Raw genomic sequence first — 17,438 nt, 5'->3', positions numbered from 1 at the left:
TGCGGTAGGCTAGCCGGAGGAGTAATCACAGTTAAAAAATTCACTCTTACTCACTAATTTCATTGAAAAGTTAAGAAGTAAATACTTGAATCAATCTTCAAATCATTATTTTGCAAGAGAGGACACATGAAGTCATCGGAATGAAATATTATTATTCTTAGTATTCATGGAGATTGAATTAATTACGAGCGTTAAAATCCCAGACAAAACAAAAAACAATCTACATTATTGAAAACACATTTTTCCATAGCCTGAGAATTAACGAATTTGGCATGACGAAGATTTTTGATGCGATAAATGCGTCTTTGATACTTTATATGCTAGCTTTATATGCAGGTCGAATTCAATTATGTTGTCGTAAAATGTAACAAATCGTATATGAGAAGTTAAAAAAAGGAGTTGTGTACGGTGAATAATCTATTATAGGAAATAATACCATTCGCATCGCAAAAAATTGGACTGCGCACTCATAACTGCGAAATTTGTGCAATCTGTCGAATCAGTATAAAATCTGACGGTTTTCTACACGCTAACCGCTTTTCAGTTAAACTTTATACGGATAACTCCGACTGCAAAACATAGCACGAAATCCAACATTCAATGAATGATCGCTACCGTGTCGTCGAACTCTAAACTTATTTAAACAACTACAGGTTTTCATTTTTTTTCGTGAATTTGTCCGCTGATTGACCCCATCGCAAACAGTTTTTTTTCTTAATCATTTTTCCGTGATTTTGACCGCTGATTGACCAAGCTCAAGGCAAACACAATTTTTGTTTTATAAACAAAAGATAATCCGATAATAATGTTTGTTATACATGTTTGTTTGACAACTTTTTATTAAATCATCTTTCAATGTTTTCCGCTTGTTCATCCTGTTAACATGGTAGTCATTAGTGCCAATTAGCCTACTCAAGTTTTAGTGTGCAACCCCGAATGAGCAATCACTGAATACAACCCTGTAAGAGAAACGTCAAGAATAAATTTTCATTCCTGTTCACTTTTTATACGACTCAACACGTGTGTTTCGTTCTTCCGTGGAAATATTGAGAGGTTATGGGCCCAGCTCAAACCCGCGGTCGGAATTGTTAAAAAGTGATCGATTGTAGTCGTCGCGCGTGAAAATGGAGGATGAAGCCAGATCCCTCAGAATTCGGCCATTCGATGGCACAGGCTTTAACAACTGGAGCTTCCGGGTACGGGCGTACCTGCAGCAGTTGGACGTGTTGCGCTGTGTTGAAGTGGCAGCGGAAGAGGAGCCATTTTGGAACATTCTTGCCAGTGACGAAGCGAAAATCAGAACCGAAAAAGAAGTTCTGAGAAACGCGCGGAGGAAGCAGGACAACAAGTGTCGTTCAGTACTCATCCAGGCTATAGCTGACAGTCACCTGGAGTACGTGAAAGACAAGGAGAGTCCGAAGCAAATCTGGGATACACTGCACAACATTTTCGAGAGAAAAAGTTTGACGAATCGCTTTCTCTTGAAAAGACGGCTGCTGATGATGAAATACGACGAAGAAGAAGATTTGCAGACCCATTTTCTTCAATTCGACAAAGCAGTGCGTGAGCTCAAAGGTGCAGGTGGAAATTTAGACGAAGAAGACACAATTTGCCACCTGATGCTCACTATGCCGACTTCTTTCGATGCTGTAAACTCGGCTATGGAAGCAGTGTCAGACCGCCTGACGATGGATCTCGTTCGCCGAAATTATTTGGATGTGGAAGCGAAGAGGAAAGGCCATCGGGAAGACACGGAGAGCCAGAATGCCGCGTTTAGTGGAAAAGCAAAAGGAAAGTGGAAGTGTTTCAAGTGTAACAATTTCGGGCATAAGCAAGCTGACTGTCCGAATAAAAGTGCTAGTGGCAAAGATGCGAAGAAAAAGAAACCGCAAGTGCAAAAAGCTAGTGCCGCCCATAAGACAGTCACATTCGTTGCTGCAGATGTCGAAACCGAAATAGCCGTCATTGGTTCAAAAGCGGATTTGAAGTGGTATTTGGACAGTGGTGCATCGGAGCACATGTCGAATGACCGGAACGTTTTTGAAAGTTTGTGTAAATTGGACAAACCAGTAGTGATCCAAACAGCTAAGAGTGGCGCAAATTTGACAGCAAATTTCAAAGGTCGTGTAATCGCGAAATCGGTTGTGAATGGTGAATCAATAACAATCACCATCGATGATGTTCTGTACATACCCGAACTTTCATTGAACCTGTTATCGCTGAGGCGATTGGAGTGTACCGGTAAAAAGGTAGTGTTTTTCAATGGTTGTGTTACTGTCGATGTGGATGGAGATGTAGTTGCGACTGGCAGACGTTATGGTCGTCTCTACGCCATGGATTTTTCTTGCAATCGGAAGATTGATTGTGGGAAAGCCTTGTTGACAGGTCAGGTTAATCGTGATTTGGAATTATGGCATCATCGTTTTGGCCATTTGGGCAACGATAACCTTATGAAGCTATTGAAAAAGAACATGGTTCAGGGTATGAGTGTGGGTAATGCATCAACCGATTCGGAAAAGTTTTTATGTGAAGCGTGCATTCATGGCAAACAGACAAGAGAACCTTTTCGTAGTCAGCCAGAGAAGCGAGCGATTCGACCTTTGGAAATTGTGTACAGTGATGTTTGTGGTCCGGTCTCACCCACGACATGGGATGGTTGCTCGTATTTTGTAACGTTCACGGACGATTTTACTCGTGTAACGGTGGCTTACGTTATTAAGCACAAAAGTGAAGTGTTACAGTGTTTTTCGGAATATGAGGCTATGGTTTCAACTCATTTCGGTACGGGCATCTCGCGGTTACGTTGTGACAACGGAGGAGAGTATACGGGCAAAGCTTTTCGAAAAATGTGTAAACAACGCGGTATTCGACTGGAAACTACAGTGCCATATACACCAGAGCAGAATGGTGTCAGTGAGCGTCTAAATAGGACGATAGTGGAAAAAGTGCGATGTATGCTTGAAGCTAGCGGTGCTCCCAAGAAGCTGTGGGGAGAGGCTGTTTATGCTGCTGTGTATGTGCTGAATCGTAGCCCCACTATTGCGGTCCCGGATGATGTCACTCCGTGGGAAAGATGGTCTGGAAAGAAGCCAGTGGTATCGAATCTGCGAGTGTTTGGAAGTAGTTGTTTCGTACACGTCCCAAAACCGTTACGAAAGAAGCTCGATTCGAAAACTCAGAAAGTGATGTTCGTCGGATATGCTCCGAACGGTTTCCGCTTGTGGAACGGAAAGAAGGTGATTATCGGTCGCGATGTGATCTTTCGCGAAGATGAACTGTTGTTCCGTCCGGAAAAGGAAATGAACCTTAAGCAAGAAAGTGATACCGTTGTGTTGAACGAGAGTGTTTCGAAAGATAGTGTCTTGAACGAGAGTGTTGAAGAACCAAATCCCGTTAATATTTTCTCGGATGTTGAAACCGAGGATGAGTATCACGAGACGGACGACACCTTTCCAGACGAAACCGTCGTTGAAGAATCGAATATCCGTCGCAGCGGAAGGCAGCGAGCTCCACCAAGTTGGCAACACGATTACGACATGGATGTGTCTGTTTTTGCTCTGAGTGCGGAGAATTTTGTCGATGGTATTCCCTCAGACGTGAAGGAGCTGCAGAAGCGAACGGATTGGCCGCAGTGGGAGCGAGCGATTCGGGAAGAACTGGATTCTTTGGAGAAGAACGAGACCTGGACGTTGGTCGAATCACCAGTCAACCGCAAAATAGTTGATTGTAAGTGGATCTTCAGGATTAAGAAGAAGAGTGATGGCACGATCGAGAAATACAAAGCCAGGCTTGTTGCTCGTGGATTTACGCAGCGAAAAGGCTTCGACTTTTCCGAAACATATTCGCCGGTAGCCAAAATGTTGACGGTGCGTATTCTTCTTGCGCTTGCGAACCATGAAGATTGGGATGTTCATCAAATGGACGTTCGAAGCGCTTTCCTGAACGGTGCTTTGGAGGAGAAAATCTTCATGCGCCAACCGCCTGGGTTTGAGGCGGGGACCAAGCTCGTGTGCCAGTTGAAGAAGGCAATATACGGTCTCAAACAGTCTTCCCGCAACTGGAATTTGAGATTCCACAATTTCATCGTTACGTTGGGATTCCGTCGGAGCAATCATGATCACTGTCTGTATTATTCGAACAAAGATGGTGTGGTTGTGTATGTGCTCATTTACGTAGACGATGTGTTACGTTCCAACAGATAAGCAATTAGCAGACATCATGACTAAGGGCTTAGCTTCATCCAAGTTTAGCGCATTCAGGGAGATGTTAGGAGTAGTTAATTGAGGCGGGGTGTTAACATGGTAGTCATTAGTGCCAATTAGCCTACTCAAGTTTTAGTGTGCAACCCCGAATGAGCAATCACTGAATACAACCCTGTAAGAGAAACGTCAAGAATAAATTTTCATTCCTGTTCACTTTTTATACGACTCAACACGTGTGTTTCGTTCTTCCGTGGAAATATTGAGACATCCGATTTAATTTCAGTCGATAAATAATCCTTATGTAGAACAATGCTAATTTTTTTCTTGAATACTGTAATTTTTTTTTACAGTGGTACCCTACGGGAGCCCAAATCAGCTATCGCAGAAATAGAAAAAAAGAGTGGATCAGCAATATCACTCTAAATGGTCGTCCATCTGTTGATTTATACTGGTAGTTCTTAAAAACTCTCGTTTTTTCTACCAATCCGGTGCTTGGTGGCTGGTCGTTCCTTCTAATTTCTGTTGTTTCCGTGGTTTCCATATCATCTATGTTCCTCCTATTTTGTAGGTTAGGTGAACTTGCTGTTATTGATGCTGCTCCTTGAGGAGCAGCACCTTGCACACTCATTTTTGACTTTTTAGTCACAATCCACTTTAAAATTTCTGGCACTTATGATTTTTGCACTCTACTTCACTAAACACGTTAAAATCAAAACATATAGCGACAGTACAGACGAAAAAACTATTAAAATTAATCAATTATTTTCGTCAAGAATTAAAAATTGGCCTTCCGTGTCGAAATGTAAACATCCAATCCCCAAGCGAAGGGTGTTTTGTTTTTTGAGCAATCTCAAGCATTACTGTACTCCTAGGGCAAAAAGGGTTTTTGTTTTCAAGATAGTACCTATTTGACCTAAAATCGACTTGAAACGATAGTTTTATTTTCGTAGAATAGATTTGCATCGAAAAATTTCCGATTTTTTCAATAGTTGTTGTTTTTTGAAGCGTTTAGTGATGGGCGGTAATTGGTGTTTAAAAAAAAGTGTGGGTTCCTAATGACCGGTCACGCACAATTTCTTTGTTTTTAACGCATGTATTGTGTCAAATGTGTAAATAATAAGAAGAATTTAGTTCGATTATGTTAGAAAATGATGTTTTATCGCTGAAAGTAACCGGTTACTTGAGGCTGTTTGCCTGGAATCATCATTTTGTCAGTCAACGCGCTTTGTTACAATTTGTCAAAAATTTGCGGGAAAAATTTCACAAAATGTATTCTCTCAAGTTCCTCAAAATGCTTTTGACAGCTCGTTACATGGAAAATACTAAAAAGAACAGTTTCCGTGTTGTTAGATAGTTTTTCCTTAAGAAAACCTTATTGATACCCAAAAAAGTCGAGTGGGCGGTAATAGGGCCAGTTGAACACCTCAAAATTTAGTTAATTATTTTGAAAAGCGCACATTTTTCGCATTCCACTAAATTTTTAATTGAAAGTAGAGCAGTTTTGAGATGTATTGGAAAAGAAAGCGAATAAAAATCTGCCGTCGTTTTTTTATTACACATGTTTGAAGTTGAAAAACCGCTTAACTGGGCGGTAGATGGTGACATGATGGTACGTTGGTATTGAGTGATTTTCTATCATCCATTTACGACAAGCTTTGCCTGAAAAAATATTAAATCGGACAGCAGTTTGGTCAGTTGGTAAATATACATATGTATCTTCAAAAAGTTGAGAAGATTCTAATTCGACATTAACGATTTGAGCTATCTTAAAAAGAACTGATTCACGATAAATTGGTGTTCCTTTAATTTACACTCTATCCGGTCTCTCCCTTTTTTTCCTTGACCGGTTCGTTAAAAAAAATCTCACCTATAGAGCTATAGGCAGGATATACCTTCTTAAATATTTGCTGGGGAGTTGTGCCGCACATGGAGATTACTGTTGGACGACACACGACATCTTCGAAACAGCAGCTGAAATACCTTGGAGCAATGGTCGACATTGCCCAAGCAACTAAAGGTCTCGTTACAAGGGTCAAACCTAGCTTAATCAGCATAATCAATGTTCTGAAGTTTGTTTTATTCAGCCCAAAATTTAAGTTCTTATTGAAACTTTGAAGTTCCATTACAGATTTCGGCCTTCTGTTCAGCCCTATCGAGCCTATTGTTTGGTCGTTGTGAGGACCGCCCTGTCACCAGAACGAACTTCATAGATTCCTTTCGTTCCCGAGGAAAACCACCTGACGTTCCAGTGAGGGATGTGTTGGCTGTGATGAATCTGGACTATGTTCGAAATATAACTTTTCTTAAAATCCATTGATCTGTAATATTTTTTATGTTCATTTTTCCATTTCAATTCTACTTTTTCTGTTAAGGTCATAAAGAGATTTATTTTTCGCTGAAAAATTAATACTAGATCTACCAAATTGTTCCTCGTGAAAATTTATTTAAGAAAATCCGTATTTCCTTTGAAAAACCCTGGGTGCTCGTTCTGCCCTTATCTTCCCTATGTACTAGTGATGAATCTTCTGACAGGTTGAAAATCCCAGAAAGCGACAGCCTCTCGCAGCGAAAAAATATAGAGCGCTTTGAAAGTTTTGCAGTATTCAGATTTTTGGTCCATTTATTATGGGAGATTTTCATGCAAGCAAAACATAAAAAAACATCATGCAAAGCAACTTATGAAATCTATTGGTTTTAAACCTTTGATTTGCATCTGTGTTTTAATAAACTCTGTGTTATCGACAATACACGGAAAATAATAAAAAGGTAAAATTTACCGAGATAGCCAAGGTAAATGATCGTGAAAGCCAAAAAGGTAGCTTCTACCTCTTCGAGGTGAAACTCACCTCACAGCGAGGTAAAATTTACCTGAATCGAGGTTGGAAAAAAGGTACAATTTACCGAGGAAAAAGGTGAATCCAAAAAAGGTAAATCTTACCTCGTAGCGAGGTGAAGTTCACCTGAATTGAGCTGAATAAAAAAGTATAATTCACCTAGAAAAAAAGGTAAAACCAAATAAGGTAAAACTTACCTCGTAGCGAGGTGAAGTTGACCTGGATTGAGCTAAACAAAACGGTACAATTCTTCTCGAAAAAAGTGACTATTCGCCGAACCCGTTTATTGAGGTTAAGCTGTTTTGTCATTCAGGAACAAGTTTTACTTTGTGCATAATATGTGAAAATCGGAATAGAATGGTAAGTGTTTTCTTAGATATCATTTTGTTGTGCTGATTCTCGTCATAATACTTGCTCTTGTTTTCAGATCGACCCATAGAGCGATCCTCCACGTCATCCTCCAGCCGGAAAAGCCGAACCTGACCGGATTAGCCGAACAGAGGAGGTCATGAATGTACGCAACGCAGGAGTATTCAGCGGCCACGGCGGCTCGGAAGAACGCGAAGCCGAATTACCAGTCCCTATTTATCTCCAATAAATATAATTTTTGATAGAATTTTGTATTTTTTAAATTCTTATTGAAGAAACCAATCAAACCAACCAGCATTTACCTTTTAAATCAGTAAATGGGAAAACGGTATTATTTACTATTATGCTAGGTGAATGCGAAAAAGGTAAAATATACCTTTTTGCTAGGTGAATTGAAAAAAGGTATAATTTACCTTTTTGCTAGGTGAATGAAAAAAAGGTAAAATTTACCTCGAAAGAGGGGTGGAAAAAATTCACCTCGCAAAAAGGTAAATTTTACCTTTTTTTTATTTTCCGTGTAGTTTTCTCTCTGATTTCTCATGCATTTTAAATTCTTTTTATTCATTGAAGTTTATAGTGTGCGTTACATTCTCTCACCAAGAGAGAAAAAATCCTATCAAAATAACCAACACCACCACCACATCATCCTAAAAATGTGACCGTGTTGACAGCGTTACCACATATACAGATTTTTCTGTAAGTATACAGATTTTTTGAAAATTTTCAAACACAGAATCTGTATAAACAGATTACAGATAATTAGAAATTTATATAGATTTTCAGAAAATCAGAGATTTTTGAAGATATTTTGATTATACGTCGAGTGAATCAATAATCATCTACTTTGATGATTCAATCATCCATCAATTATCACGCTTGCCAATAAGAAAAAACTTCCAGATTAGAGTTCAGAACCGTTACAATGCAAGACAACAAGCAAAGGGTTGAAGAATGTTTTAAAACCTGTGTTTAAGAATCGTACACCAAAATTGGTCATTGCATTAAAAGAAATGTAACTTTTAATGGTAAAGACTATTGACACAATGTTCAAATCCCAACTGGTTGTTAAACCCTAGAAGATTACAGATCGTTGTATTTAACGGGATATGTTGACCTTAAACTTTGCATGACCTTATTTTTCACACTTAGCGGACATGTATTTTGTCTGTTATAATTAATCGGCAAAGTTAAACCACTGACCACACTGACATGACACTTAGAACAAAACTTCAATCATTTTCTGTCTAATTTTTTGTTGTCAGATTTTGCAGGTTCGCAATACCGACGGCAGGTGGCGAACCTGACAAATTTGACAAAAAATGCCCTGTAGGAAAAATGGTCCTATTTAGCCCGATTTTATCGTAGAAATTGCGTGTTTTTGTTTTAAAGTTGGGTGGCATTTCCTAACTGGGATAGCATTTCTTCAAATCGATCGATGCGCACTCTGGAATCGACATTGCGTACTGTTGGAAAAATTATCCAGAAAACGAAATCGAGTGTCCAGTCAGTATGGTCAGTGGTTAAACCAAAAACGGTTCTCGTATACAAAATATCAGGTTAATAAAAAGGTCAACGTAGTTGAGCGTAAGTATCCGGAATGGAAATATTTGATAAAGATTTCAATACAGATTTTTGGGATTTTATACTGATTAAAAAGATTTTTTGGCTCGATAATACAGATTTAAATGTGGCAACGCTGCGTGTTGAGTGCTGTATGCTGTCCATCTGCGGTCTGCGAAGAAAAGAGAAATGAATCGAAACCACAAAACGGAGACACATCACTTCATCACCGTTCCACGAGAGAGAAATCGTAGCAGTCTTGAAAGTTCCGTCATCGACAGCGTTGGTGTCGAGTGTGAAAAGTGCGCAGCGTGTGGCATTTTATCCTTCAGTGAAAAGACCCTAAAGGACTTCCGCGTGGAATTAATTTCTGAAAATATCTCTTCAATCAGTTAAAAGTAAGTACAGTTTTAGATTGTGATGGCCAGGTAGGATAATTTGTTAACGGGCAGCGAGGAACCGCCTGACAGAAAAAAATGTGCTGCTCGCCAATCATGAATTATAAGCCGCGCCTACCACGGTTCCGTTGTTTTTTTCTTAATATAATTTTGAATAATTGTAAATATGAATCTTTTAACATTGATATCTACTACTGAACTCATGAACTGGATTTTTCTCATTTTGGAGACATTTCATAAGTCGGCTAAACTAGGTTACATAACCGATCAATAACACGTATCTGGCCGCAGCGAAAAATGCAGCCAAATCTTGCGAAAATGGTGTAATTCGAAAATTTGGTCAGCAAAAGCAATTGATTGACAATTTTTACTATTATGTATTCTTAGAAATCCGCAAGAATAATTGATGCCTTGCCAGATAATAAGTCCAAATTGCGGCCGGAAAGAGCGATTTGCCGTCAAGCATGAAGTAGAAAGTTCAGATTCGGCAAAAGAAAACCAATATGGCGCTCTGCCGGGGGAACCCAAATGACTACAATTGATACTCACACAATTGCACTTGTTTCCCAAATGTTTTTTTCTTTCAGGGATAAGATTTTAAATTGGCAGGGTTTGTTTCTAGTCAAGTCGTGTGGCATATATTATAGAAACAATCGGTCGAAACGAAAGTTCTTTCTTGCTGGAAAATATTTGAAAATGATGTTCCAAAACACCAAGTTTTAGTTTTCTATTTTAAATTTTCTGCCCCGTCTGAACTTACTATCCCGTTTAATGCATCGAGAGATTTTGTTTTTTTTTTAGAGAGGCACACATTTACGTATGCCTATGACGACAGTTGAAATGGATCAGCCGACCGACCCCTAAGAAAGCTTATGTAATTATTCCAAGAAAATACCTCTAATTCATCTAGCAGGTACATCTACTCGATACAGGTAGCTAGAAAGCAAAGTATTCATAAAATCTTTCCATAAATGAATGGCATAAATTTTTTCAACCGGATGCCGATTCGAAGTTGAGCGGAACCGTATCTTACACATGCTTTTAAAAGTTCTCCAATAAGTTTCAAAGAGAATTTTTCTCCTTTAATATTTTTTGTTTTTTTTTTGCCAAAGCCTGAAATGATTGGGTTTGTGTGTGTGCGTTTGTAGCTCTCCAACCTATCGAAAAACTCTCACGAATCATGCTAGCCGGCCTCAAGTGGATGAATGAAAGATAAATTACGTCATCAATGAAATAGAGTGTTATCAAAATTAATCGAAACAAACCGTAGGTGCATTGATGAATATCTACACATTCCTTTGAGGACAAACACAACCTCTTCAGGATGAGTAAGGTAGAGTTATTGGTGGTCACACAAAACCTCAATTATTTTAGATCACGACGAGTTATGAAACCTAGCATTTTGATGACAACCCTTGTTACCGATAGATTTACACAAAAGTTCAAATATTTTAATAATTTTAAAATATTACATTTGAGGCGCTTAGGATCAGAGGGGTGCAAGTGCCGAAATGATGATTTCGAGAAAACGGGCCTCAAAGTTTTTTTTCTAAATCAAAATTATCGAATCGCTTTTTCTACCCAATTTTCGATGGAGTGTGCCTCAAGAGGTCTAAAATGAATAATTCTGAAAGAAAAACCAAAGTTTTTGTGATATTTATGTTAAAACGGCGAACTACTTTTTTTGATTTTTCTCACTTGCACCCCTCTGACTCCAAACAATATGATCGCATCCTTTTGGAACCTGTATGTAACGAGTATTTTCAGTATGACAATAGCTGTTTTGTTTTTGTTCACACATTTGATTTTCTGCGTTTTCGGGCTACAAATTTCCATGCAACTCATAATGAACGAGGTTTACCAGTTCCACGATCCTAATTCCCAGAATTTGTTGAAAACTTCCAATCTCCCTTTTTCCTTAATGGATACACAAGAATACCTGCTTATGTGTTCATCCATTGGAATCAACTGTTTAGCTTTAGCTGGTCGCTTTTCCTATAGAATCAACTAACGTTTCCCCTTGGTTTCGTTTTTCGCAAGTTGAGTTTCCAGACTGTCTGATTTCATTGGCATTTTCGGGGTCTTGAGGAATGGCCAGTTGACTCTCCAGAAGTGGACTCATTCTCGTTAGCAACCGCAGCAGCAGCAACTTTTGATTCTCCAAAAGAAACGTGGATGTTTCATTTTTCTTTTATTTGGTCCAATCCTACCATGCTCCTTTGCAAAAATGTTATGTAAATATTCCTTAAAAGACTTAATGTTATTTTTTGTAAAATATCTTCGACAACGTTACTAACACCACACAAAAGTGAAGTGAATACTCGGCACAAAAAAAAAACTTTATGAGTTAAATGCCTTAATAAAACTACTTGTAAATAAAAAAAATCTTCGACAACGACTGATCTGAACTTTCCGAAGTTTCTTTTTTTCTTGGAATAGTATGTGACATCATGATCAGAGCCTATCGAAAAATCTGATTCCCCTGAGCTTTCATCCTAGTGATTTTTCTTTGATATATTTGGAAAAAAAATTGTTGTTACGTGCGTTTTGTGTCTGCCTTTTATCCTTATTAGCATAAGCTAAATTTGCCATAAAAAAAACAAACCTTTTAGAATTTTTTATATACATGACAATTAGATTTTTCATGTTTATTAACCTGCCGATGAAGTTTCATCTGAATCTATTTTCATCTTTTCTCTATCTGGGGACTTTGGATTATCCTGGTCAGAACCAGTAGAAAATCTTAAAAAGTCGGAGCTAGATGATGATTCCAAGTTTGTTTTTTCACTACTTGTTTTCAGCCTAAATGATTAATCCTTTGGTGTCAGAAGGGTGCAAGTGCACTTGCACCCTTCTGACACCAAACGAAACACGATTTCCATTAACACGTTATTTTTAAAACAGCCTAAAAATATCGAAATATTTTTTTTTTCGACCTGTGTCTTCTACAGAATGTTGATCTATACTTCAAATTTCCAAAAAACAGTTTATCTCAGTTTTGATAAAAAATCACTTGCACCCCTCTGATCCCAAGTGCCTCATTTATTAGTACGTGTTTAATAAGTATTTTAACTGTTGAATTCGGTAAATAAACAATTCCAAGAATAGATCTTCAAGCCAATTAATACCTTTAAACAGAAAAAAATAAATTGTGACTTTCTTCGTTCAGTTACGATAAAGTGTTTTATCCGGCCAAGAAATTATAAAAAAAACTTATATGAAAAACTTAAGATTTAAGTTTTTGAGTATTAATATCATGCTATATTTTTTAAATCTTAAGGATAACACATAAAATATTTCAGAATGAGTTCACAATGATTATTTTGCCGCGTTTATGATCGCGGAAAGAACTTTCTGTAGATCGCTTCGGTTTGTATTAAAATGGCTTTCAAATGAATTTGAATCTTGAAGAAAATACTTAAAAGTATTCTGTGTAGTATACTATCAAGTTTTTGGCATGTTTTTCATTAAAAAAAACTTTAAGGAATTTAATAGCAGGTGTTATTCTTCCCAGCAAAATCGTAATCAGAAGACTCGAGTTAGTGAAAAAAAACTTCAAAACCACGTAAAACTGTCATGAACAAAATTTGGCTGGATAATTTAGTTATTATTCCTTCTTCAATTCTAACATAAAAAACTAATGTTGACATGGTAACAGCAAATCTAGAGGACGAAATCATTAACTTGCTGAACTCTACTTATCAAATGTAGCTAGCACTAAGCCGCTGCACATGTGATTCTTAATACCAAATGCTTAGTTTTTGTTTGTATGTACTGAAGCGCGCAAACAGAAACAAGAGTAGATTTGCTTATTAATAGAACGAACACCCATGTCTCTCTCTTTCTGCTTCCATGCTTTCAAATCACATGTAGGAACACCCCGGGGACTCAAAGTTATTTTAGCAGACGTGTTTTCTTGATTTGATATAAGTAATCAATGTGAAATCTGTTCATGTTTACTATTTGCGGCATCGGCTTGGTTTTACGTCAGGGAACAATGAACTCCTGGTGAACTTTGAACTTGAATAGCATAAGATGACTCTCGCTCAATTTAATGATTTTATTATTGATTGTATTAGTTATTCAAGAATAAAATGTAGGACATTGATTTTATCATTTTTATAATTGCTAGATGGCCCCACCAGCATACGCAGATCTCGGCAAGCAGGCCCGCGATGTCTTCAACAAGGGCTACCACTTTGGCATGTGGAAGTTGGATGTTAAGACGAAGACTAACTCCGGTGTCGAATTCAACACCAGCGGTTCATCAAACCAGGACAACGGAAAAGTGTTCGGTTCTCTCGAAACCAAGTACAAAGTCAAAGAGTACGGTCTAAACTTTTCGGAAAAGTGGAACACCGACAACACCCTGACTTCCGAAGTGTCCATCGAGAACCAGCTGGTCAAGGGACTGAAGCTGTCCTTCGATGGTTCCTTCGCACCACAAACTGGGTATGAAACGATTAGAAAAGCTAAATTTGGCTTTGGAGCATCTTACAAGTATCGCCGGAAGGCCACTAACGATACCACTTTCACTTTGTCCTACAGAAGCAAGACCGGACGTTTCAAGTCGTCCTACTCACACGATAAGGTTCGTCTGGATGGAGATGTCAACGTTGACCTGGCGGGACCACTAGTGAATGCGTCCGGCGTGTTCGCTCATCAGGGCTGGCTGGCCGGCTACCAGGTTGCATTTGACTCGCAGAAGTCGAAGGTTACTGCCAATAACTTCGCCCTTGGTTATTCCACCGGTGACTTCATTCTGCACACCAATGTGTAAGTATATTGTTCGTGATCTTGAACCATCTGTCTACAAATAGTGCAAATCAAGTTGTTTGCTTTGGAAGCTAGCTAGCTCATGTACACAGATAACAATCGTTATTTCTGAAAAAGCATATATTATTTTCATTAGCAGTCTCGGCAATACATGTAATATATTTTTCACTGCGTGATAAGATAAAAACTCGAATGAGAGATGCGTATGATATTGAACTGTCTTCTCTGGCTGATGAAATTTACTGAAAAATATGTTACGTAACTGTAGTCGTGTGATGCGGCAGTAAATGAAATGACCAGGTGCCCGTGTTTATCTTGAAATCACGTAAACACACAAGTTCGCGTGATTAGCATACGGGCATTTTGCTGAAGTCTTTTCAACTTCGTTGTCATGAAAGTCTTCCCGATATTTTGCAAATTCCAGGAAATATATGAAACTAACGAAATGACCGTGTCATTTATTATTTAGTGAAAATTGATTGATTGATAAATGACATTAATATATTATCAGTTTCTATTTTTGATTTAAAGTTATTCCACTATTTAATGTTTTACTTTTGAAAAAGACACTTTTTTAAATTGAACTTTAAAATCTAAATGTTTTTTTTTTCAATTTATAATGATCAACCAGCTGTAGTTGATATTCCTAGAAATGAAAAATAATTCAAGTCATTAGAATTTTTTTTTTTTTATATGAAATTTCAAGCACCTCTCGTTTCATAAATATGGTTTTCGTGTGATAGTTTTACAAACTTTCAATTTTATAAGTTAAACAATCAATGAAAGATGTCAAAACACAACTTTATTTGTGATCAATATTAATGTCTATTCAATATTCATTAATTAAATGCTCTTTCTCTTCTAAACAGTAACGATGGCCGCGAATTCGGTGGCTTGATCTATCAGCGGTGCAGCGACAAGCTTGAAACTGGTGTTCAGCTGTCGTGGGCCTCGGGCTCTAACGCAACTAAATTCGGTCTGGCCGCCAAGTACGATCTGGACAAGGATGCTTGCGTCCGTGCCAAGGTCAACAACCAGAGCCAAATTGGACTCGGTTACCAACAGAAGTTGCGCGATGGTAAGTATCAGTTTACTAGAATTTCTCTCTAGCAATAATCACAAATATTCATTTCTTTTTCCTTTTAAAGGTATTACTCTGACGCTGTCCACGATGATTGACGGCAAGAGCTTCAACACTGGTGGACACAAGATTGGCGTTGCTCTGGAACTCGAAGCCTAAACCGCTAGGAAATCGTGTTCGTGTTTTAACAAACAGATTCAAATCTTAAATAACTAAAAACAGAAAAAAAACAAAACTAAACATCAAATTACCACGTATAGTAAAAGAAGTAAGAAAACATTCGCATCAAGAAGAAAGACAACTGCGCACGTGTCTGAAGGAAGATGATTCCCCCTGGTTTCGGGGCCAACTCTGTGCGATTACTAGTGAATCGGTGCTACGCAGCTGACTGTACACCGAAGATGGTAAAATAATAATTTAAAAAATCAAATAAAGATGGCAAAAAAATCAGTAAAGTATAAATAACTCGTTGGAAGTTTATTGCATTGATGAGAAAAATTTAGTAAGTTAAACAGTCCACTCGAACACTACTAACCTTCGAATGCTTCAATTGGATAAGTGGTTACAGTTACTATTTGCTACCTTCAGAGATTTAGTCAACGACACAAAGTTAAGGCATTACTCAAATTTAACAAGTCAGAATAAAACTACGCAAAGCCACTGGCCCACAAAACGTTCCAGCGTAAGCAAAATTTAAACCAAACCCCAACTCATTAGTTAGCTACCAAGAGACACAGGATTTGCTGATAGCACACATTCACCCACATAAACATTGATTACAAAAAAAAAAACAAAAACGGCTTTCTATCGATGGAATTAAAAAAATAATTCCTCAACACTTTCCACTGCCAATATTTCGACAACTTCGGTGGGTTGGTTGAGAAAGATACAGAACCGTACGGTCGTACTTCGTAACAGGTATCGGAAAAGTTCTAAAATGTTAGCACGAAATACGTGTGCAGATCCTGTCATGTTGTATAGAAAAGTGAAGTTCAATAAAAGTGCAACCGAAATATTCCCATTGCCTCAGCAAATTTACCCTTGGATTTCACTTACATTGAGATTACTCCATACTTCCTCTTTTAAACTAAGAGCTTTTTTATGACTCGTTTTTTTTTAAATAGATTAAATTTATTTAAATGATAGTTGATGTATTCAAACAGTATAAGCAAGATATTACCGTTTTCATATTCTCAACACAATAAATTATTTAACATATATTTTTTCTTACGGAAACACATCTTATGGGTTGTTATATTTTCTCTTTCTTGTGTTACTTGGGGAACAGCATTTTTTATGCCTCTCTTTTCAAAATGACGGATTTTGTAAAAATCGGTGGAATGGTTGGCAAGTTATAGCTGTTTAAATTTTAAAGGACCAAGTTTTTGAAGGTCAGATTTTTAAATTAAGTGTTAAAGAAATAAAATTCTATAATTTTTTCAAACATTCAACAGAAAAAGTCTATTTCTGGTATCACTAAAGGGAGCTTTGCCTCTTAAAATAAAAATAGTTTCTGTTGAATTTAATTCCCTAAAACGATTAATATCTAAATCTTTTTTTCATAATTTCAAATTTCGGGGTCTTCCTCGATCTGATGATTTGATGAAACCCTTTAATAAAAAAAAATAGGCCCTTATTCTGCACCGCGCGTGAGATGGCGATAGTCGAATCACTCAATTCCAGGAGACGCTTTAGATGAGGAACGTCACTTCGGATGAACTTAGGGAACTGTCACACCGACTATCGGAATAAGGTGACTTTGGGGAGAATGACAGCTTGCTGTTAAATTCCTTTTGAAAAAATAAGGTAACTAGTAAAGTTCTTCGATAATATTATGAGTATAATCTGGGTGACTTAGAGTTCCGTGACGTTAAGGTGACTCGACTATTGTCACCTCACGCGCGGCTTTTTTTTTTTTTTTTTTTTTTTTTTTTTTTTTCCTGGGATTTTAACGCCTGGACGTTATTCATCCCCTTTCCTGCAATGTCTGTCTAGTGCGTCTAGTGTTGCCAGTGTTGTAGATCTGTTTCTTGTTGTTGATTTCTTTTATCTTATATCTCTCCGAACAATTTGGTTTTTCGTAAAAAGCGTATCATTTTCTCTTCGTCTTCAGGATCATTTGAGAGTGCTTCCCGAAGGTTTTGAGCCAATCCACAGTCCGACCGGACCTGGTGATATATCGGGCACTGAATGATGATGTGTTTGATGGTTACGGGAA

The 17,438-nt window shown here is 37.8% G+C and overlaps 1 protein-coding gene across 1 annotated transcript; it reads left to right on the top strand.

Moving 5' to 3' along the window:
- Positions 1 to 9,202: 9,202 nt before the first annotated feature.
- On the top strand, positions 9,203 to 16,254 carry LOC129746813 (voltage-dependent anion-selective channel-like). The gene is made up of 5 exons (XM_055740698.1): positions 9,203 to 9,363; positions 13,496 to 13,815; positions 13,912 to 14,139; positions 15,009 to 15,217; positions 15,288 to 16,254. The coding sequence occupies exons 2-5, from the start codon at positions 13,496 to 13,498 to the stop codon at positions 15,377 to 15,379; spliced, it is 849 nt and encodes a 282-aa protein (XP_055596673.1). The 5' UTR covers positions 9,203 to 9,363; the 3' UTR covers positions 15,380 to 16,254.
- Positions 16,255 to 17,438: the final 1,184 nt, after the last annotated feature.

The sequence above is a fragment of the Uranotaenia lowii genome, chromosome 2 (assembly GCF_029784155.1).
Source record: "Uranotaenia lowii strain MFRU-FL chromosome 2, ASM2978415v1, whole genome shotgun sequence".
In the NCBI taxonomy this organism is placed as follows: domain Eukaryota; kingdom Metazoa; phylum Arthropoda; class Insecta; order Diptera; family Culicidae; genus Uranotaenia; species Uranotaenia lowii.
Note: the sequence above shows the minus strand (reverse complement) of the source record. Positions and strands in the feature narration are given on the sequence as shown.

Bases quoted from the DNA above. Each gene is read 5' to 3' on its own strand.
- LOC129746813 (XM_055740698.1), top strand. From the start codon at position 13,496: ATGGCCCCACCAGCATACGCAGATCTCGGCAAGCAGGCCCGCGATGTC. The intron at 13,816-13,911 runs GTATGAAACGAT...TTTGTCCTACAG, and splicing joins TCCTTCGCACCACAAACTGG to AAGCAAGACCGGACGTTTCA. The intron at 15,218-15,287 runs GTAAGTATCAGT...TTCCTTTTAAAG, and splicing joins CCAACAGAAGTTGCGCGATG to GTATTACTCTGACGCTGTCC.